This window comes from Gopherus evgoodei, chromosome 1, assembly GCF_007399415.2.
Source record: "Gopherus evgoodei ecotype Sinaloan lineage chromosome 1, rGopEvg1_v1.p, whole genome shotgun sequence".
Classification (NCBI taxonomy): domain Eukaryota; kingdom Metazoa; phylum Chordata; order Testudines; family Testudinidae; genus Gopherus; species Gopherus evgoodei.
In genome coordinates this window covers 217,118,169-217,141,804 of record NC_044322.1, presented here as the reverse complement: position 1 = coordinate 217,141,804, position 23,636 = coordinate 217,118,169, and the positions used below count along the sequence as shown (strand labels likewise).

The following is a 23,636-nucleotide window of genomic DNA, read 5'->3' as shown; positions in this document are numbered from 1 at the left end:
TAAGGTGCTAGACTTAGGGGAAGAAAAACCGAAGGCACAAATACAGAATGGGGGGAAATAGTCTTGGCAGCAGCACTGCTGAGAAGGATCTGGGAGCTGTGGTGGGTCACAACTTCAGCATGAGTCTGCAATGCAATGCAATAAAACCCAACAAAAAACTGCTAATACAGTTTTAGATTGCATTAACAGAGGCATAGCATGCAAGTCACAGGAGATGAAAGTACCACTCTAATTGCCACTGGTTAGGCCTCAGCTGGAGTACTGCGTACAGTTTGGGTCACCAATGCATAGAAAGGATGTAGAGAAACTGGAAAGGATCCAGAGGCATGTGACAAAGGGATGGAATGCAAATCATACGAGCAAAGGCTGAAGGAACTGGGTATGTTTAGTTTGGAAAAGAGGAGATCAAGGCTGGGGAGGGGGGATTTGACAGCCATCTTCAAATACTTGAAAAACTGCCATTAAAAAAAGATGGAGAAAAGTTCTCTTCTGCCACAGTCAGGACAAGAGGTAATGGAGTCAAACTACAGCAAGGAAAAAAAAAACCCTTCCTCATTGTTAGAACAGTAGGACAATGGAACAGGCTGCCTAGGGAAGTTGTGGAAGCTTCTTCACTGGAGGTTTTCAAAAGGAGTCTGGATAGTCTGTCTTGGATGGTCTAGATGCAGTAAATCCTGCATCTTGGCAGGGGACTAGATTAGATGACCCTTGCAGTCCCTTCTAACCCAATGGTTCCATGGCAAGTTTTATGATCATGGGATGTATATGTGACACGCAATAGCTATGTATCTATAGACTGCAAGAGAGTCTTTGGCCTTTAAGGACTCAACCACTGGAACTAAGGCCTTGTCTACACAACAATTGCTTTGCCGGTATATCTATCTCAGCAAGACACTAGAGGTGCCGTAAACCTGAAAGTTAAACTTAAGCTAATTTCAAAACATTCAGGCAGTGATAGTTTTCCGGTGCCCAGCTTAGATGTGGACAGATCTTTTAGGTCAGTTCAAGAGCAACTTGGGAATCTACCTCTCCTGTCCCTTCCACACATACAGACCCCCCAATATATTCACCAGCTACCCCTTTAGCTTCACCTTTGCTGCACCTATTGCAAGTAAAATACCTTTGTGCAGAACCTGGGGAACAGGCTGAACATGAGCTTCCCCAGAGCAATATTTGAGTGATATCATATACAGGAAGGGCAACCAACCATCAACAGGAAAAATGGCTAGACAATGTTATCAAATACACATTGTAAACAAAAGGACAATATTTCTCTAATCTCTTTCACTTCTAGTGATCTTGGGGGTTACTTAGAATAGAGATGAAGCATTCAGAGGGAAACACGAGTTTCAAATTGGCAGTGTTGCTTTCAACTCTCCCACCCTTGTTTCCTGCCACCAGAAACAATGAGTTTTATTACAAGCAACAGGTTACATTCGATATACATAGGCTAGGTTAAGATGATGTTGAGCTTTCAAATGCACTAAAGTTGGTGAAGCATGTTTCATTGTGCATATGATCTCACAACTCAGCAATATGACTAACATTATGGGATTGTAACAGGAGATGCTTGTAAGATGCATATGTAATGCGCACACACCTTACAGTGCTCAGTGCACAAACCAGAAGCCTTCAGCACCAAAAGAACTCAAGAGCACCTCCCACAGCTCTAGAAGTATTAAGTCAGCTGTAAATAAGTATCAGGCAGAAGAGATTACGCATATGTGCAAGACCAGGCAAAATAAGAGGTACTGGGTTTTCTGACAGTGACAGTCCGTCAAATAAAGCATTTATATACACTTAATGCACCAAGGCATCGCTAGCAGTAGATGTTTGTGAAGTGATGGAATGAATGCAAGAATGTGTGTGTAAAGCAACAAGCATTATTTCCACCTGATTCTTATTCAGGCTAGAAAGGCCTATGAATTAGATACACAAACTCTTGCTTGCTAGAAGCATCAAGCATTCACATGACCACAAAGCTGCTAGTGGGATGCCTCAGCTGTCAGTTGCTTCTCAGTTTGTGAGTGATCTTTGGAGAGATAGACAACAGTTGCCTCTCTATTAATGCAATTTTCTATTTGCATTAATAGTTTTGACTTTCAAGTGCCAGAACTTTATTCGTACTCACAGTATGTTCAGAATCATAAAAATAAGGCAACTTACATACTGTACTGGTTAAACACAAAACATGTTGCAAGTGAGAGGGAGACAAAATGTGGTTCTACTCAGAAAAATTACTATGAGAAATTGGCCCCTCCTCATTCTCTACTGCTACACCATGTGTAGCACAGTCCCAGCTACATACTATAGCATCTAAAGACTGTCCCGCTTTTCACTCCTGAGTGCTGCAGACACTAGACAAAGCTAACAGGTTAGGTGCCTATCTCTGCTCAGGATTCACGGCCACAACCCCCTCTGCTGGGGCTAGGCAAGTGGTGGTTTTGTTTTTTAAACAGACAAACAGTGAGATGGTGGTGCTGTTCCTCCCCCTTTATGACTTTTGCCCCAGGGGTTAGAGCACTCACCCAGGCTGTGGGAGACCCAGACTCAATTGCCCCCTCTGCCTGAAGTGGAGAAGAAACTAGAACTTGTGTGGTCCCATTCCCATGCAAATACCCTAGCCACTGGTCTATGGGGCATGCTTCTCATTCTCTTGTTTGAGCTGTTCTGCTCTGTAACTTAAGGCCATAGAGAGGACTCCTCCATAGACCAGTGATTAGGGCATTCTTTTGCAGCGGGGCGTGGGGGTGGGTGGAGAGAGACAGAACCCAAATTTAAATCCCTTCTCCACATCAGGCAGAGGGGGAACTGAACCTGGTCTCCCACATCCCAGCTGAGAGCTCTAACCAGTGGATTAAGAATTAGAGGGGACACCACTACTACTCTCCCCTCCCACCATTTTGTGTGGTGTTTGGCATGCTTGGAGAACTCTGAATGGAACAGGCCCCACAGGCAAGATAAAGTAGGCGTTCCTCCACCTGAGGATCCCACTGGTGCTTAAGTGTGAGATAAGCACCTGGGCACCTCACCCAAGGAGGCTGTGCACATGCTCATTGGCAGAAACTTGGCACCTAAGGGACTTTAGTAGAAGTTGTTGAGGTGCCTAGAGGATTAGGCAGTAGTTGAGTGGAGATTTGAAAATTGTGTCACTTGGGCTAGATCCATAAGATTTAGGTGTCAAAAAGCAGAGGATACAACAGCAGCATTGTGAAAGAGCCCAGAGACGCTATGGTACTTCCAAAGAAGGACGTGCATTCAGGGTTGGGCACCATTCAATTCTGGAGAAGGTCCAGAGAACGAACAATTAACTTTATCAAAAGTATGGGGAGCTTTAGGGTCAGATATTCAGTATTAAGGCTCTTAGAGATGCATCAACAGAAGTTAGGTACCTAAGCAGGTGTCTTATCTGCATCAATATATGTCTAAATACTTTTGAGCTAAGAGCCAGATTTTCATAGAGAGTGTTTGAGCTTGTCAGCTTACGCAGTTTGAAGAGGAAGCTAATAATAGAGGGTGGGGAGACCCAGCCCTTCTCATTGCCAATGCAAAGGCAGAATCCATAGCCCCAGGGTTCAGGTGAGGAATGGGGAAGTGACAGCATTGCTGTCCCAGCAACTCTCCATCTCATAGCTGTATGGTGGTGGAACATGGTGATTCTTGTGCACAAGGTTGGATTAACAGACCAAAGGAGAAGATTTCAATAAAAATGTTTTATTGTATGCACACAGTGGCTGGAAAGTACAGTATCCAAAATGTCCTTTCAGTCAGAGAGCAATTCCAGCCCAGGAAGAGGGGATCGCCCTAGTGACAGGCAGAGCTCATTAGGACATTGCAATTATCACTGCAGCCTTCCCAATAACAGTGAGCAACCCCTATTGGTACCTGGGGAGACATTCCTCCAACCTTGTGTGGTATGAGAGTCACTGCCAGCACCCTGGGGCCATTCCCTGTGGGGGCTGCCAGCGCCCAGTAATGAGCTCTAGGAGTCCTTTGTGTAAACACAAATCCTTTCGATAGTCTGCTATGCCAAGCGACTGGGCCAAGCACCAAGGAAGACACTGAGTGAAAGGAAATGGGGAGTAGAGACCTTCTGAGAGGGGAGGAAGAGGGTTCCAAACCCCGTGAGAGGCCTCTCCCCAGGCTGATAGGTTTATCTGGCAGGGGAAAATGTTAGACAGGATCAGCCAGCTCGTGAAATATGACAGAGGCAGGAAAGCTATAACCTAGATTAAAAACTCTTTCCAACCCAGGGAGCAAGGCTGCCCACCAAGTTCTGTCTCCACTCTTCTCAGAAATACCCATATCTAGGAGCATAGGCATGAGAGGGAGACAGCAGAGAAAGGAGCACTGAAGAGACGGGCACTTCATCTCACAATGCCAAATATATGTACTGCTCCATGGAGCAAAGATACCTTTAGCCTCAGACACAACCACTAGGTAGTTCTGCCTAGCTCTACCAGGCAGAGCTGAAGGAGTGAGAGTACAGGGTTGGAGAGGCCAACTTATTTCCTCCAGGACTATTGAAATGTCCATTCTAGAGCAATTTAGGGGAAACAGGAATCTCCCACACTCCCCAGTCTGGAATGCACTGGGACCAGGAAAAGCAGGCATTGCAGAGGGGGAGCCTGGCATGGAGTAGGGGATATGGGGTGGTGATCCCTGTGTGAAGGAAGGATCACTGCCAGGGTATATAAGTAGGAATGTGCCCTGTGGGGCAAAGGGATTGGACCATTGAGAGCAGGTGAATGCAGGCCATTGGTATGGGGGAGGAGAGGTATCGAAGGCATACCCCACTCCAAGCCCCTCAGCGTGCAGCTTTGGCACGAGTGGTGTGACACTTCATACACAGTACGTGACCATCCAGGGGGAAGCAGCCGTTCTCATCTGCCTCAATAGACAAGGGCCTCTCACAGTCCTGGGGTGGGGGAAAAAAAAAAAAAAAAAAAAAAAAAAAAATAAGAAGATGACAGGAAGTTCAGTGACAACACACACTAATGTGAACAAGACACTGGGGGGGCGCAGGGGGGGAGACAGATGCACACGGAAGGTCCTGTGTGCGGGCTGACAGGCTTGAGAACAGGACAAGGCCATAGTGAGACATGGACAGGAGATGGATATAGGGGAAATGGAGGGAGATTTGGAGGAGAGGCTGGTTACCTCGCACTTGTAGCACTTCATGTGGAAGTTCTTCTCCAAGGCCACCACACGCACTGTCTCATCCTTTCCAGGCTCTGGCATGATGGGCTCACCACAGACTGAGCAGCGGGGGGCATACTTCCTGCAGCACACAGAGGAGAGAGAGGAGACACTGACAACTGCAGCCTTCCCAATGGGGATCCAATCAAACACTGCAGAAGAGCAGAGAGGCAGCCGAGCAGCAAGGGTGGGGGGGAAAAAGGACAACTCCTCTCTTGGGAGGCTACCTGCCTGTGGGGCTGGCTCCTCCTCTGGCCAGATGCCTCCTGCCTACCTGTGATAGTCATCCACACAGTGGGGCTGATTGGCCTGATCCACAATGAAAGAGGCCCCCTCAAGGGGGGTCTGGCACACCACACAGGTGAAGCACTGGGGATGGTATGAGTTGCCTGTAGCCTTCAGCATCCGGTCTGTGATGGTCTGTTTGCAGACACTGCACTTCTCCAGGGTACCCTAGGGAGAGAACAGGGGAAGGGAGCCAGAGCCACAAGCAGCCCAACCCATCAGTATCCCTGGACAGGAAGGGTAGCCTTCCTTCAGGCAACTGAGGGAGGGAAGACTGGGGCGGGGCAGCCACACAGGGCACTGTGCCCACTCACAGCATAGCAACACCCCCAAGCCCATTCCCCTTCCAGCACAGCAGTGCCCCACACCATGGGCCCCTCCATCACTCACAGCATAACAGTCCTCACAGAAGGGCTTCTCATCCACATTGTAGAATTGCTGCCCTTGCAGCTGCTTCTCACACTTGAAGCAAGTGAAGCACTCCACATGGAAGAGATGGTCAAGGGCACGCACAGCGGGCTGAGTTCGCGACAGGGGCCTCCGGCAGAGGCCACAAAGCTCTGCCATAGGAGGGAGAAGGTGGTTAGAGAAAAGGGGGATAGCCACCACAACCCAGACTAATACCCAGCTTCTCCACAGGGGGACCTCACTTGCCAGCACCCACCAGAAGTGGAAGCTTCCGCATGGGATGGGTGCTCCATATCCTTCATGAGTTTCTGGGTCAGCATCTCCAGCTCCTCCACCTCTTTCATGGTCAGGGAGGAGTTTCCCCTGGGGGGCTCTGAACCAGTGACCACAGGAACCCTGTGCTGCAGAAAGACAGAAGACGACACTCAGCGCCAGAAAGCACTTACTGGAGGATGCGAGCCCTCCCTCCCCCCATGTTTGTGCCCCTTTCCCCACTGCCACAGTATCTCTTAGGAGCACCCTGCAATGCCTGCCCCCTTCCCAGGTATCTCTGGGGAATACCCTTCTCCACTATTGCCTGCCTCCTCCCATGACATAAGACACAATGAAGTCTCTTCCTCAGCTGCTCCCTCTCAGATGAGTACTAACTTTCCTTATGTTGGAGGCAACCCTGTTTCCACCCCCTCCCCCCCATCCCCAACACACTCCCGGTCACAAGCCATCTGGAGCATGGATCTGCTCCTTACCATGTCCCGTGAGGCAGCAGGCTGTCCTGTGGGATGTGGCTTCTCCTGCACCTGAGGTCTCTCCCGCTGCTGGGCATAGGTGAAACTGGGAGGCTGGGGCCTTGGAGCCAAGCCCATAGCTGAAGGGGCTGTGAATCGGGTCTGAGCGGGGGGAGTGGCAGTAAATCTCATGGAGTTTGTGGGGACCCCAGAAGCACCAGCAGCTGGTTTGGATCCAAATTTGGGAGAGCTGGCAACAGTGGGTGGGGTAAATTTAGGGGCAGGCTGGGCTGAGGGAAGAAGGGGTGCAGATGGGACTGGTGCTCTGGACTGTGTTGCTGGGGGGTCTTTATGCTGTTGTGGGGCTGCCCAAGGTGCTGGTGCAGGGACCACATCCACTTCAGAGGGTTTTGGCGTGAAGCCTCCATTGGGTTTTGGGGTGAACTTGGGGGGGAGAGATGCAGGTGCTGGGGGATCTTTAGGTGCAGCCATGATTTCTACATGGCCTTTAGGGGTAGAAGATATTTCCAGGGGAGCTGTGGATCCAGGAGACACCTGCATGGAGAAGAGATAGGGAGAACAGACAGCCAATCAGTATTATGCAAGTGATTATCCACCATGCTTTGCAGAGCATATTGATGCACTTCAGTGTAAGGCCCTTGGAGAGTCTGCATCACTGCTTGAGGCAATCCCCAACCTCAGACACACACTGAGCTCATCCACTCCCACAGACTGAAGGGAGGCTACAGCTGCCTTTCTTTCTCCTCCCTGACTTATATCCCACCTCATCTATCTGGCTATTCCTGACTGTCTTGCAACTGAGAAGTTTTCACCCTTCCAGCTATGCTCCCTCCCTCTATGGTTTATCTATCCATTTCCTACTTCAGTAATGGCCTCTACCACACAGTCCTCATTCAGCCATCCCCTCCGACTCCTTAGCCCTAGTGAAACTAGCCTACCACCTCTCCCCTTCAACATGACCCATCCAGAGAATGCAATGCACCCTGGAGGGCAGCTCACCCGGGATTTGAAGGGATCATTCTTCTCCATGTCATCCAGCATGGAGGACAGCGAGTCAATCTCCAGATCAATGCTACTCATCTTTCCACGCACCTGTGTCACCAACCAATGGGGGAGGAAGGAGCAATAGGGCGTGTTACGTGACTCACTCTTATCAGGAACAGCTGCAAACCTGGGGACATCCTCTATCCCACCGTAAGGTTCCCTACCCCACAGTCCTCTGCTGGGACAGAATGCTGTTGGCCTGGGATCACAGCATAATCCTACAACTGATTTTGGGCAACAGGAAAACTAGAGGGGATGGTGAGGGTTAGGTACATGCTATGCAAGCACTGTGGGCAGTACAGAATGCAGGCCCAGACAGATGGTGCCACAGCAGTGACTTCCCCAGGAACAAAGCACTTTGAAAACACTGAGGAGGTGCCGGAAGTGAGAGCGCTTCTCTGCTCCCAGCATCTTCCCAGTGCTGAGGTGTGTCTGCAGAGATGTTGACTCAAGGCCATGCAGCCCTTTCAAGTGCCTGCACATGTTCAGAACACAGGCAACTAGAGAGTGGCCCACCTAAGAAATGAACCCCAGACCAGCTATGGCTATACTTACCTGTGGGTCAGGCACCCCAGTCACAAGCCCCTCGTCAGCCATGGGGGGAGGGGGAGAAGGAAAAACCTCTTCTGGGGCTGGGGGGAAGGGCTCTTCGAATGGCGGTGGGGGCAGTGGGAAAGCACTGGTTGTGGAGATGCCTGTCTCCTCTCCTGGAGGGGGTGGAGGTGGCAGTGGCAGCTCTGCAGGGAAGAAGAAAGTGGGGGGAGGGAGGAGAAAAGGGGACAGGTTTTGACCATGCTTCTCCAGCAACATTCAGACAAAAGATCAAGTGCTTTCCAGACCAGGGACATAAGAACGACCAAACTATGGAGTCGCTAACTCCCATCCCACAACCCTGGCATCACACAGAGACCATTCCCAACATATTTGCCATTGCATAAAAGAAACACAGTAACTGTGCACCTTTGAGAGTTACCAAAGCATTTGATGCATTTTATACTCAGTCTTTAAGGTCAGGAGGGACCATTGTGATCATCCAGTCTGATCTCCTGCACATTGCAGGCCACAGAAACTCACCCACCCACTGCTGTAATAGACCCATAACCTCTGGATGAGTTATGGAAGTCCTCGAAATGCAGTTTAAAGACTTCAAGTTCCAGACAATTCACTTTTTACACTAGTTCAAACCAGCAAGTGACCCATGCCCCATGCTGCAGAGGAAGGTGAAAGAAACCCACAGTATCTGCCAATCTGACCAGTGGGAAAATTCCTTCCTGACCCCAAATATAGTGATCAGTTGTTAGACCCTGAGCATGTGGGCAAGCCCCACCAGCCACACACCTGCGAAAGAATTCTCTGTAGTAACTCAGAGCCCTCCCCATCAAGAGTCCCATCTTCAGCCATTGGGTATTTTTGGTACTGGCAGTTGCTGATGGGGCATATGGCCTATCATCCCATCCCCTCCCCTCCATAAACTTAACTCAATCTTGAAGTTAGATTTCCCCTGCCCCTCCCCCACACACAGCTCCCCTTGGAGGGTTATCTAATTTCAAGCCTAAACTTGTTGGCCAGTTTATACCTATTTGTTCTTGTGCCAACGCTGGCTCTTAACTCCTCGCCCTCCTCGGTATTTATAGAGAGCAATCATCCCCCCCTCGACCCTTCTTTTGGTTAGGCTAAAGAAGCCAGCCTCTTCGAGTCTCCTCTCATAAGGAAGGTTTTCCATTTCTCAGATCATACTAGCAAACCTTCCCTGCACCTGTTCCAGTTTGAATTCATCTTTCTTAAACGTGGGAGACCAGAACTGCACACAATATTCCAGATGAGGTCTCTAGTGCTTTGTATAATGGTATTAACACTTGCCTGTCTCTACTGGAAACACCTCACCTGGTGCATCAGCCTTTTTCACAGCCACATCACATTGACAGCCCATAGTCATCCTATGATCAACCAATACACCCAGGTCTCTCTCTTCTGTCTCTTCCAACTGATACATCCCCAGCTCACAGGAGAATTTCTTCTTGTTATTCCCTAAATGCATGACCTTGCACTTTGCATTACTAAATTTCATCCCATTTCTATTACTCCAGTTTACAGGTCATTCAAACCTTGTATAACATTCTGGTGGTCCTCTGTGTTGGCAATACCTCCCAGCTTTGTGTCACCCACAAATTTTATTAGCACACTCCCACTTTTTATGCCAAGGCCAGCAATTCGTGTTAAATAAGACTGCACCCAAGACCACTCCCTGAGGAACTCCACTAGTCATGCTGGAGGGAGGTTACAATTCACCTTTCAGTATGACCAGCTGTCTACCCTTTACCCACCTTTCAGTTTTCATATTAATCCCCATCTTCTCCAGTTTAACTAGTTTCCCCATGTAGAACCGTATCAGGTGTCCTACTGAAAGCCAGGCGGAGTAGATCTGCATTTTCTTTGTCTAAAAACTTGGTTATCTTCTCAAAGAAGGATATGAGGTTGGTCTGGCACGATATACCTTTTATAAAACCATGTTATATTTTATCCTAATTATTTTTTACAAGAAGTAGGTCTTCTTTGAGATAGCAATTTAAAAAAAAAATCAGTTATGGCACATTGTGATGGGGTGTGCATACCCCACAGTGTGCTGGAAGGGATTAACACCACACTATGGGCAGAGGAAGTCCTGCCCCTCATACCATACTGGGCATGCTCCAAGTGCTATGCCAATATAAAAGGGAGCAGTTCAGTCTGGACTGACTGCTGGAGAGGGAGGACCTTTGGTGGAGCCTCCAGCTGAGAAGCCACCACAGTCCTTGGCTGCAGGAGCCGGAGATCCCAAGAACCAGACTGGATCGGTGGCTAATGAAGCCCCAGGGAATTACCTGTGCTGAAGAGCCCAGAGACCCTGATAGCCCACGGACTACAGCTTCAGGAAGCATGGTAGGAAGTGACTCAGGGAGAGTGAGCAAGTGATATACCCCCCCACACACACACCTGTGTGAGGTCAGCACCTGTGTTTCATTGGGATTCTGTGCTGACCCAGTGGTGGACCACTCCGCCACCGATAGGGTCCTGGGTCGGGGTCCAGTGGAGCCAGGTGGGCCCAAAGCCTCATTACGTGGGTCACCACCCCCTGGTAGCAGCCCCTTGAATAATGGCCACTAGGCCATGCTGCCCCAAACCCAAGGGCTATTGCTTTCACTCTGGCCCTTGGACTTGTGTGTGGTGAGGTATGAGACAGTCAGACAGTAACCGCAGTGTCCACACCCTCACTATCCACTCTGGCAGGGGATGGGGTGTGCATACCCCACCATGCATGTTCACCCTTATTTAAGTTTCTCCCTGTTCTCCTGCACATGCTCCTCCAATGCCTGATCCTCTCCCAGTAGCAGGTGACCTTCCATTTCCTCTTTTACTCCTACATAGCAATTCCCATTAGGGCACAAGGTTAGAGTGCCTATTCCTCATTTCCCAGTACTTTTGCAGGCACCCAGGCTTGTTGCAATGAAGAGCCTAGAAAACTATATAGATCAAGCCAAGCAAAAAGCATCAAATAACTTGCCAGCAAGTACACATGGAAAACAGGTTCAGGAACTGGTGCATTAGACCAGTGGTTTTCAACCCTAGTTACATGTACCCCTGGGGGTATGCAGAAGTCTTTCAGGGGAGTACATCTAGGTATTTGCCTAGTTTTACAACAGGCTACATAAAACGCAATAGCAAAGTCTGTATGAAATTTTAGTTTGTACTATGAGTTGTTTATACTGCTCTATATACTATGTACTTGAATTTCAGTAAAAAGCAACAGAGTGTGTGTCTGACAAAGTGGGTATTGACCTACAAAAGCTTATGCTCCAATACTTCTGTTAGTCTATAAGGTGCCACAGGATTCTGTCGCTTCTTACAGATCCAGACTAACACGGCTACCCCTCTGATACTTTACATTTCAGTTTAATATTTGTTGATTTTAATTGTATGGTGAAAAATTTCAGTACTAATGTGCTATGACTTTTGTATTTGTCATTTTGTTAAGCAAGCAGTTTAAGTGAGGTGAAACTTGGGGTACACAAGACAAATCAGACTCCTGAAAGGGGTACAGGAATCTGGAAAGGTTGAGAGTCACTGCATTAGACTATCTGGCCCATCACACAAACCACACACTAGGGTGCAGTTGGAAGCCACTATTCTTTTTCTGGTAGCTGAAAGAAGCATTGCCTTTGGGGTTAAAGTTTCCCGTGCCTGGTCTCCACAAGGACTTGAGAAACTTAAGACACCTTCTTGACAGAGATAGAGATGAAAGAGGAAGGGACCTACAAGTCCGGGGATCATACTCTGGTAAAAAGCTCAATTCTCCTCCAGTTGTTGAGGTTCTTATGAAGCAGATGTCCCTGGGCCCAGCTTAGGGGATCCTCTAGCCAGCAGAGATGAGAAGTTTGTACCCTCTTTTCCTCCCCACCTTCTAGAAGCAAGGAGAAATCTCCTTGCATTCTCTCCTCCCCATAACCCAAAGCTACAAAGGCTTCTGGCTGCTGCTGGGAAGGGGAAGTGTCCACTGCTATATCCCTTACCCTAGATCCAGTGCCTCTATTGCTGCTTATAGTTACCCCTGACTAGCAGCATGAAGTTGACCTGATTATTGTCCATTCCACTGCTGGATACAGAACTCTGAGCAGGAGCAGCAGAAGTGAAACTGTCAAGCCTTGTTGGTTTTGACCTGCTACTACTTTGGAAAGTTAGACTCAATCATCAGCAATATGCTGAGTCACATTTCGGAGGTTCTCTTCAAAGCTACAAGGGATAGGATACACTCTCAAAGCTGAGCACATAAGATTTCCTTTTAGCCAAGGTACACCATGAATTCGGTGGTATGCAGACTTCCTCTCAAGCTGCTCTTTCTCCAAATTTCAGACTTGATTTTTTTTAAATGAAGGCAAACTGTTATGGTCGCAAAGAAAACCACGAAAATGTGAAACAAGCATAACCGTAGCAGCACGGTCTGCTTGAGTTTGCAGAGAGCCTGAAACAAGGACTCAGGGATGTAGGCACTGCCCCATTCATCTAAGCACTTGTTAAAGGATCAATTGGTATTGAAGTTAACTGTCAACACTGTTAGCTCTTTCTCCACTCAATGTATGTAAAAAAATGAAAGGAAGTACTATGCATGACAAGCTCATTTTGGCACTATAAGTTGGGAGATACCACTTTTTCCCCCCACCCTGTTCAAGGAGCAGGACCCAATGCACCCAGAAGAGCTCATGGAGGGAGCCAAGTACAGAAAGCCCCGTGGAACACAAACATTCTGAACATCTGCACGGTCTATTGATAGCCATCTCATTTTCTCCTCAAGTGGGCAGAGCTTATTTTTGTACCTAGAGCATGAAAGAATACCATCACCTTCACCCCAAGCCTGCAATCTGACCCCCAACTCAGGGAAAGCTTCCTACTTGCCACCAGGAAATGGAATGGTCAAACCTTGGTTGCACATACACCCCACCCCACCACCACCACCTGAATGGAAAGTTTGAGCAAAGTCCATTTAGCTGTTTCAACTCAGGAAGGAAAGAATGCTGGAAGATTGAATGCAAAAAGAAAATAGTTGCTCAAACAACACAAAGCAGTTTGCAGAAGTGGAACCAAGATCTCCAGGATGGTGGGTGCAGTATCAGCACAGATTATAAATTAGTCACTAAAAGGGCTTCATACCATTATTCATAAAGGATTAATGGTTAATTATTGCACCTGCACTAACTTGATTTTAATCCTCAATAGTAGATACGAGAATTCTTATAGCAATACTAACTTGCCATGTTGCACAGCAGTAGCATTTGTCTTCCCATTTAACATTATACTACTAGTATTTTTTGTGTAATACTGGTTATGTCTGTGTGTCTGTCTGTGCAGCATGGCTGAGTTTCACAGACTTTAAGGCTAGAAGAGACCATTAAATTGTCTAGTCTGACCTCCTGTATAAAAACAGGCCACACGTTGACATAGTTAAGCACTGCATTACATGATCTTGTATTTATTTTCCACATTAACATGGCATTCTCTCTTTGCCTCTGCTATGGAGAGAAAGTATCTCCACAATTAAGCTTCAAAATTCACAAACCAATCTGCATGAAGTTTCTCTTTGACCTCTTGCCCTTAGACTTTTGTTGCAAGTTTGAGTGAATCAGACAGGGAATTTAGATATAGGGAAGTTATGGGGGAAAAAGAAAGTTTGCCAACATTTGGAAGTCTAGGGGTTTCTTTGGAATATTATATTAACCACTGTTTGGGCTAGAAATTCCCAGCTGGCCTGATGTTTTGTCTGCTCTCAATGAGAGTCTGATTGTTTGCTGTTGGAGTTTTATGGTAAGGGCTTTTGCATCTCCCAGTAGTCCAGGAGCTCCTTTTTAAAAGTCTTAAAAATAGCCAATACTCTCATGATCACCCTGCCATTTTCAAGCAGCCATCTTGTTCGGACAGAGAAACAGACATCTAGTGGACAAAGCAGAAAGCTAGTCCCAGCCTTGTCCCAATAGGTGGCACTAATAGGGCAGCTTTGGATTTATACAACTCCTTTCCAAGGACTTGGTATGTGATTTACAAACAGCCAGACTCAGTCACTGACCAAATGAGTTTCACAGCCCATGCAGTGGATATTATCCCCGTTTCCCAGGTGGAGAAAAAGGGTTTGAAGCAGTGCCTAGTCCAAGTGAGCCAGTGGCAGAAGTGGGAGCACAAAGCTCTCTGGACTCCCAGTTCAGAGATTAATTAATAAAGCTACATTGATGCTTAAGGGTGAAATGACTTTTATAATAGGCAGTTTCCTCCTCAGTAAAATGGGGAGAACGGGTACCGCACAAAGCAGTACTAAGGATTTAAAAAATGTAACCTTAGTTTCCTAGCATATAGCACCCTTAAAAACACACACACACACACACACACACACACACACACAGAGTTCTGTTCAAGTTCTTTCCTCCCTCCCCCCAGCCCACGCCCAGGTCTGTAGTACTGCATTAGGCATATAACTCAATGAACCACCATCTATCCAGTCACCTCCATGCTTCCATGCAGCATAGCATCACCAAGGGGCACTGGGATCACTACTGACTCAGAAGGAAGAAAGCACACCCCCAACTTTCTTATCTTCCCATCAAGAAACTGCTTCATTCTACTCTTGCTTAATATTCACAACTGGACAACACCACAGCTTCTTGGAGCTGGCACAGCCACTGACCTTGGTAAAGAGCAGCCACAGGATAGGCTGCTACCAACCTAATGTTTCCCAGTGTAGTCAGTGTCTCTTACTGCAATGACAGACCACACACTGCAAGCCATCATCTCCATGGACATTCTGAGCTGGCTGCAGCACACTCAGCCCAGAAGTTGCATACATCTGAAGAAATACTGAAGCCACAGAGGGCTGAATTCAGGAACAGGGACTGAGCGTTTAAGTAGGGCAAACAAACAGAAAAAGCTCAGAAGGCAAGAGAAAAAGTTCCCCATCTCAGTTCCTCATTCTGACCGCCAAATAAAAGCTAGTGGGGGCCTAATCCTGCTCTCATTTTACCAGTGGAGTACGGTCAGGAACAGCACTGAAGTCAATGCAGATACACTGTCAAAAAAAATAAAAGAGGGGGTATGGGGGTGAGAGAGAGGCAGGCACCATCCACCTCCTCTGTGACTTTGTATCTTAAGCAGGATTTAAAGACGGTGTTAGAATATCAACTAGCTTGTCTGCTAGACTTTAACTTAACCAGCTAGCAGACATTAAAGTGGACATGGTCTTAATCACCATCTTCTAAAAGGCGAGTGTAGACAACATCACACCACCTATTCTAGTCAAGACAAACCCAATGAGCACGTGGTGATATATAAGGATGCCAAGGAGAACACGGGTAGTAACAATACTCCTAGTGGCTTGCACTGGCCAGGTCCAGCATGGGGGCCGAATCACCAGGTGGCCTCAGAGGAGCAAAAAGGGGCCCCCCCGATAGGTATCTGGAGCTAAAGTAAAAGCCACATCGGCACAAGAACCCTGCCCCTAAGGGGAGGGGGGACACAATCAACACAAGAGAAAACAAAACCCAGGGAGGCAAACCGCTATGTCTCAGTTCCTGTTTATGGCACCTCCCATCTGCCCCTGCAACTACTCCACCCACTCAGGCAGGGTATGTACAATGGTGAAATGGCAGGAAATGAGTGAGACCAAAAGAGAAGAGCTTTCACAATCTGAGACAAGCTACAGAGTGCGGTGAGGGATGAATCACAGAAATGGAAGACAGTGTGAGCTATCCCCATAGTGAGCCAAGCTGGGGAATTCTCCCCTGCAACTTAACCGCCCCCTACACTGATATTTATGGTATTCCTACAGACTCTGGTGAGAGACCAGAATTTCTCTTTCCCTCCACTCCCCTTTCCTCTTGAGGAATAAGATGCTATGAACTTCTAGATCAAGGTGGTCAGAATAGTTTCCCCATGTTTTGTCCTCCCACACACACACACACACCCCTTTGTATCCCACTCTGGAGTCCTGCTGCAGTCCCAGCATGAGCACCCATCTACTATTCGTAGCAAGTTTTGTCCCCTCCTTCCTCCCTTATTCATTGTTTAGGCCAGGCACAGACCATACGCCCTGAGGATGCAGGAACGCACGTCAGCTCCCACAGATGGAGCGAGTAAAACCTTATGGATCTCACATACCTTCAGCAAGCAGAGGTGCTGCAGCTGGTGGGATCTCCCCCACTTTCCCTATCTGAGCACGTTGGGCACCAGCCCCAGACAGCTGGGGCAGTGGCAGCTCTGAGGCATTCCCAGGTACGGCACCCCCAGCTCTGAAGGGGTTCACTTTGGGCTTAGGGGCAACCACTGGTGCAAACTTCTTCTGTGGGTTGTAGAAAGTTGGGGTGGAAATATTGATGCTGACTGTGGAAGTCATTCGAGTTCCTGGGCTACCAGATGATGTCATCTTGCTGCTGGCTGCTCAGCACCTGGAGGACAGAAGGAGAGTGGAGACATAGACATGAGATCAGACATGACCCTGCAGAGGAAAACCAGGGCAAATGAATCTGGAGAAAGGGACAGCAGGAAACAGAATTGGAGGGTGGGTGCACCTGAGTGAGCTCAGAGGGGCATGAGAAGAGCTTGAGGTGCCCCCAGAATTGGGAGACAGAAATATGTTTTGAAGCAAGAAATGCTGTCTGACCTTGAGGCAAACCCTGAACAAGCACCTCTTCTCCTCACTGGGATGCAGGGAAAGAACAACTGGTCAAAGCGCCAATAAACTCTCTCCACCTTCAACCCTTTGCTGAATGGGGTTAACAAACATGGAGTGGGGGGGGGGAAGAGGGGCAGTAATGATAAACCAAGAGAAGGACAAAGCTGGGATCAATGCAGAAGAGAACTGTTAAGAGAAGCCAGCCTTCCGCAGATGGCTCAGATCCCCACACCTCAGACTGGAGACCCCACACACCAAGACGCAGCTTTAGCACCCCTTGCATCACGCCACCACCTCTGCCCTCCTGAAGCCCCAAGCCTGTCACCAGCCAACTCTGTCAGTCCACCTCTCCCAATCCTCTCCTCCTGCAGCCTCTCTCCTCACAATCGCACCCCCATCCTTTTACCTGTAGGCCCCCAGCCCCCTCTGGTCAGTGGGGAAGCTCCAACAGCTGCAGCACAAGCAGAACAAAAGGAAGCCTGGGGGATTCCATAGTGTCACACATTCCCTAGCCAAGCCCTTTGTCTTGCTGTCATTTCTGTCTTGCTGTCCCTTCCTGTCGTAGCAATAGGCAAGAGCTCCTACAGCGTCCTCAATGGCTGCCCGCCCTGGCCCTGCCCCCGCCCCTTCCTGCAGGAAGCAGCTCCTGGATTCAGCCAGCCTCACTGACACATTCCTAGAGTCACTCCCTCCCAGCCCCTGCAGTATAGATGCTGCTCTAAAGCCAGCCCATCCATGGCCTGGCCCCCTTGGGGTGCAGCCTAGTACAGCACAGCAAGCAGCACTTTCCTGTTTGCCCCAGAATATGCTCACAGCTCCATCCTGCCGATGGTATCTTACTAGGGTCTAGCTGGAGTACAGCAAGCTGCATATTTCCACTCCCAGGATCAAAGCCCAGCCATGTCCTGAAAAGCAAGTTCTCTAAGTTGTATGCGGCAAACCTGAAACTCCCCCCATCTCCCTCCCTTCCCCTCCCCCATCCCAAACCACCACTCAAGTTGCCCTCAGGATGTTTCCAAACTCACAACAGGCAGGAGCGAGTGGCAATCTCCTAATAAGAGCCCACATTGCTAGAATTTCCCCCCCATGCTGGTGTCCAGGCCAGAGAGGCACTAAGTTTATCATGCTGCCCACACACAATAACGCTCCCAAGGGTGCATAGGCACGGATGCCAGCATTTGGGCTTAGTTTGTTTTGAACAACATTCTTCTACAGTGCCAGCCGCTGCACAGTCAGCATGGTCTATGACAGGCTGCTGTAACAACCCCAACATGTAAATAGTCTTCCTGCTGCTATTCCACGGTGCTGCTATCACTGAGGAGACCTACGTGGGCCACTTACCCATATAAGTTCTTTCAAGTTGTGGGGTGCTCAGATCTCAGATATTTGCCTTAGTTGTTATATTGGAACCAATCCTCACCAGCCCTCCCTCTCCTGGTCATACTTACATCCAGCTGAGGGTCAGGGAGGGAAGAAGAGTCATCAGCATTGACTAAGGGCTAGTCTACACTAACATTTAAATGCTTTAACATTGCTTTGGCACGACCACCTCCACAAGGGGCACAGCTCCCAGTACTGGTGCACTGTCTACACTGGCACTTTACAGCACTGATACTTGCTGTGGGCGAGGGGGGAGTGATTTTTCACACCCCTGAGCATGAAAGTTGCAGCATTGTAAAGTGCCAGTGTAGACAGGCCCTAAGTGACTGAAACCACAAGATGCCATTTCTCCCAAGGTCAGGCACTGGGTGTATCAACCATTCATAAGGGTGCTGGGGAGTAGATTACCAAATTTTAAGCCCAGAAGGGGCCATACCACCATTATTGAGACCTTCTGCATAACAGACCACAGACTCTCACCCAGTGATTCTGCTTCTTACTAAGTTCTGCTTGAGCTAAAGCATATCATTTTGAAAAATATCCAGTCTTCATTTAAAGACTCCAAGTGATGGCAAATACACCAGGTACCTTGGTAAACTGTTCCAATGGTTAATTACCAGCCACTGGGCCTTCTTATGCCTTTACTTGCTAGTTTAAGTGCCCTCTGCCATTAAAAATCCTCTCCCCTTATAGGAACTTGAAGATCACATCCTACTCACCTCATGATCATACTCTTTTATGGGGCTGGTCTTTAAAGAGATGGATTGTGGGACATCAGCTGCTTCATGTAGATACCTAGCAGCTGTTCCCATCTCCCTGACCCCAGAGCAGTCCTTTTCCCCATATGCTCTGTCTAGGCTGAAGCCTCTCTCTCCTCACAGCAGCCTCTCTCCTACAGCTGCCCCTGTCTGTCCCAAGTTCTGCTTAAAAAGCAGCAAAAAGGCATATCTTCTGTTTGTCCAACCACCACCCTATAGCCTAGAGGGAAGGGGAAAATGCAGCTGCCAGGGACTGAAGCTTCCCCCGCAACATGCCTTTAGACTGACCTACCTCTCCTCCCCTTATGCATAGAATCATAGATTATCAGGGTTGGAAGGGACCTCAGGAGGTCATCTAGTCCAACCCCCTGCTCAAAGCAGGACCAATCACCAGACAGATTTTTGCCCCAGATCCCTAGATGGCCCCCTCAAGGATTGAACTCACAACCCTGTGTTTAACAGGCCAATGCTCAAACCACTGAGCATGCTATGTGTAAGCGGGGGAATGGTCCCGCTATTGTGGGGAACTTTCCTGGCTTCTGCACTACCCCGGTGAAGTGGGCTGGCGAAAGGATCTGAGTCCTCGCTCCCACTTCCTTTACCCAGAGGCCTCCCTGCCCTTGAGGACTCCCCTTCCACTCTCCTGTCTGGCAGAGTCCTCATAACCCCAACAAGGCTGGGCCCAGGATTCCTGGGGGGCTCAATCCCCAACCCTGCTGTGGTCATCTAGGACAGGAGCTAGGGTGTCCCCACTCCAGGGTACTCTTTGCACTGCGCACCTCCCTGACCCACTGATCACATCATACAATTTAAAGCAAATACAAGTTATTTAATTAACAATTAATTTAAAAAAATAATAAGGAAAAATGGAAAAGGTTAAAGGAAAACACATCACCCTGCTCTGTGTCTCCGGAATGTCAGGGCAGTTCACAATCTGTTCCTTGTAGGTCCGAGGCCTCCTTCTCAGGCCCTGGCTGTGCTGCAGGGACGCTGCAGGTTGGACACTTGCTCTGGCGGTCGCCACACACTCTCAGGCTTTGGGTGGCAGAACCCTTCTCCCCAGTGTAACCCCAGCCCTGTCAGGGTTATGATCCCCCTCCAAGTCTGGCCTGCAGAGCCTCTTGGCTGAGGCGTCTCCCTGTGCTGGGCCCACTGCCCAGGGTCCCCCTCGCTCTCCCCAGCTGCTCACCACACCCGGCTCCAGACTGCTCCAGCCCCAGCACGGCTGCTGCTGCTGCTCTGCCTTCAGCTCCCTGGGCTGCTTTTCTGGCTCCAGTTGCTACAGCTCTGCTCCCAGGGCAGGTCTGCTCTGCAGGCTGCTTCTGTGACTCTCTCGGCTCTCACCTGCTTCCTGAGCTGCTTGTCTGGCCCCTCTGGCTCTGGTTGCTGCAGCTCTGCACCGTGGGCAGGTCTGCGCCCTCTGGGCTGCGCTCTGGTTTTTTGGGCTGCAGCTCTGCTCCTAGCAGCCTTAGCTCGGCCCCACTCTGTCTGACCCAGGCAATTCCAGCTCACACGGAGGATGGGACCCACCCTGGCCTTCTGTCTCTTTGATTAGCCTGCCCACCCTGTCAATCAGGCTGACCTGGAGCATTGGCCTCTCGCCATTGTTCCTGGGGACTGTCAGTCTCAGGGTCCTGATTTGCCATCAATCCCTCCCCTTTTAGGGCTGGGAGCTAGCAACCAAATGCCCCCACTGAATGTTAGTAAGGGAATAACAATTCCCTTACATATTGTTCCCCCAGTTCTACTGGTACCCATCAATCCTGACCTGCAGCTCCCCAATTATGAACTATGCATTAGTAGAGTCCTGTTATTCAAGCATACAAAAATTATTGAGGGAGTGTCACATAGGCAAGCCTGAGCCTAAATTAGGGTTATCAAACCCCAAAGGAAGATATTTCCTGACATCTACAACAATAATCAGAAGACTCCATGTAGCTGTAGAGGCAGATGACACCAAAACCTCAAGCAAGGACTATTAGCTATCCTATGCATGACCCCTCTCTACTGATTAGGGGCAGAAATTAAGATTTAGATCCTTTCACTGGCCACAGTTGCACTGGTTACATGAAAGCAATCCATTTTAAGGGCATCACAGACTGCTTTGTTTTCTGTGTAAGTGCTGTAGACCCCTGACCTAAACCACACCTACTAGGTGACCCACCAAAGGGAAAACCAACCAACTCTCAGTCTTAGGCTCCTGCCTTCATGACCTGAACTTCATGGCCCAGTCTCCAGAGCATCCCACCCTTGAGTAGGGAAAGGAACATGGAAGGGAAGACCCACTCTAACATCCTCCAAAATGATTCCTTCCCTATGAAGCAGTGGTTCACGGCCCTGTTTTTATGGGGTCACCAGGGTTGGCTTAGACTTGCTGGGGCCCAGGGCCAAAGCCCAAGCCCCACTGCATAGGGCTGAAGCTGCAGCCTGAGGGCTTTAAGCCCTGGGTGGCAGGGCTCAGGTTATCGGCCCCTTGCCTGGGGCTGAAGCCCTTGGGCTTTGGAGCTCAGGTAGGCTTAGGCTTCAGTTCCCCCCTCCTGGGGTCATGCAGTAATTTTTGTTGTTAGAAGGGGGTTGCAGTGCAATGAATTTTGAGAATCCCTGCTATGGATGCTATCAGTTCACACCAAGCAGGGAGTAATGGGGGGAGGCAGGGGGGAAGAAGAGAGATCAGTTTCAGAATCACCACAATCCAGTAATTCTGGCATTGCACCCACAGAGTCACCTGCCTCCTCCAAATGGAAAGTGGAGAAAGGGGGTGTGCTATTAAAAATATGAAGTGAAAGAATCAAGCTGGTTTACTTCAGTTTGAGGATTTTTTTGGTTTGTTTAAATTAAAAAAAACCACACACACACACACACACACACACACACACACACACACACACACACACCACTCGCATTTTCACCCCCTCAAACTCTGGTTCATCCTGCAAAGTTTGCTTGGCTGGCAAAAAAAAAAAAAAAAAAGTTACAAAGCCCCAGAAAAAAAATATTTTTTTTCAAGCAGCTGATGTCTGCCTGCTCAACCCCCACCCTCTTTCTTTACCCAGTGACCCCCCCACACTTCCCTTCCCCCACCAGTGAGTTCATTCCAGTCACTAAACCCTGCATGCAAGGAATCGGACCGGGGAAAGGGGAACTTTTAAAGCTACAAACCAAGCCTAGAGTGATCATTCACATAAGTAAACACCCCCCTTGCCTTCTTCACTGCACAGCAGGAAAGAAACATGCAAACATATTTCAAACTGCAGACAGTCAAATTTTGCAGGCAGGCAGGCACAAGTTATCTTCAGATCCCCGCCCAGGAAGGTAGAGGAGTTCCCGAAAGTGTTACGGATTCTTTCCCCACCTAAACACATCTGGAAAAAGGCTCTGGGGTCTCACGTACACACAAGAGAAGAGTGTCTCAACTCAAACCAGCCAGCAGAGCCCCTTCTCCTCCCCCACTGCTAAACCTTTAGCAAAGAAAGGAGGCAACTTGGAAGGTATTTCTTTTTCACGGGGAGGGGAGGGGAGGGGAGGAACCTACCCCAGCCAACCAAACAATTTTTCAGGCTTTCAAAAGTTTGAGGCTCCCCCGGAAAATAAGTCGGACACACAGAGACGTCAAACGCATCAATTTAACGCTAAGAACGGCCCAAACCGTGCAACCAGCCTAGACCACAAAACACAATAGCAAGTTCAGCCTCTCAGCCCCGTGGGTGTGGTAGGAAATTGGGGGTGGGGTTCCCTGCTACACAAACATGCATTTAGTTTCTAAGCATAAAGTTACAATAAAACTAAGAGGCAAGAGCTTCACCCAGGACAAGCTCTTTTCCAAGGGAAGCGTGGGGGAGAGGACTCACCTTTGGGGAGAAATTGAGGAAGAGAAGGCTGGTGCCCCTTGGCATAAAAGTTTGCTACTGCTGGAATGCAAGCCCAGCTTCACTCCTTCCTCCCCGTGGCTAAGTGTCCCGCTCTCTCTGCCCCCTGCACAGCAATCTGGACTTGCTTCACTTGCCTGTCTGCCAAAAAGGGGGAGGGGGGAAGAGGAGTGGCTCTAGGTGGAGTTACAGGACCCAAGGACTTCCCTAGGATCTAGCAAAAGGCCTCGCCCAAGCAAAGCTGTTTGACCATAAAAGGAGAGAGGCTGTGTGAACAGCTGAGCTCACTCACTAGGGAATGTGGCAATGAGGTAACGGGGAAGCTGAATGCACTAGCCAGGGCTGTTGAGAGAAGGGGGAGCAGCAGCGCTCCCACTCTTTAAATCAACATCTCGTTACCCTCCGCCCCCCTTTTCCTCTGTGTTTTCAGGGGCGGGAGGTGTCAGCTTTCTCTCCTAGCGCTGCTTGTGGAAGGCCCATATTTCATACCCTTTCTACTTTCTGTTCCTGGATTCCCTCTCTTGCCCCTCACCCCCCGAGATTTGCGAGGCCTCTCAATCCTGTTTCCCGGCCCCTTCCAATCACTCCTGTCTTCTTCCCAGCCCCCAGCTTAGTCAAAGCCCCTCAGTTTAGGCTTCCCCTTGCGGGCTTGTGTTTTATCTCTTGCCCCAGCGTGGGGCTGCCGCCTTCTTTTTCCTCCTTTTTTCAGCAGCTGGTGTTTCCCTGCCTCAACTCCCCACCCCATTCCTTCACCCAGTGACCCTCC

At 49.0% G+C, this 23,636-nt stretch overlaps 1 protein-coding gene across 3 annotated transcripts; it reads right to left on the bottom strand.

Moving 5' to 3' along the window:
- Positions 1–3,694: 3,694 nt before the first annotated feature.
- ZYX (zyxin) lies at positions 3,695–23,127 on the bottom strand. Of its 3 annotated transcripts, none has more exons than XM_030536432.1 (10): positions 22,853–23,125; positions 16,353–16,639; positions 8,238–8,419; positions 7,638–7,730; positions 6,639–7,172; positions 6,149–6,293; positions 5,875–6,044; positions 5,474–5,652; positions 5,161–5,281; positions 3,695–4,918 (listed from the first exon to the last, which is right to left on the bottom strand). In XM_030536432.1, exons 2-10 carry the CDS (start codon positions 16,615–16,617, stop codon positions 4,808–4,810), a joined length of 1,800 nt encoding a protein of 599 aa, XP_030392292.1. In that variant the 5' UTR covers positions 16,618–16,639; positions 22,853–23,125; the 3' UTR covers positions 3,695–4,807. The 3 variants fall into 3 exon arrangements, with proteins under 3 accessions (XP_030392292.1, XP_030392302.1, XP_030392311.1); XM_030536442.1 differs by lacking the exon at positions 22,853–23,125 and adding an exon at positions 17,273–17,438; XM_030536451.1 differs by lacking the exon at positions 7,638–7,730 and having other exon boundaries at positions 22,853–23,127.
- Between the last annotated feature and the right edge of the window lie 509 nt (positions 23,128–23,636).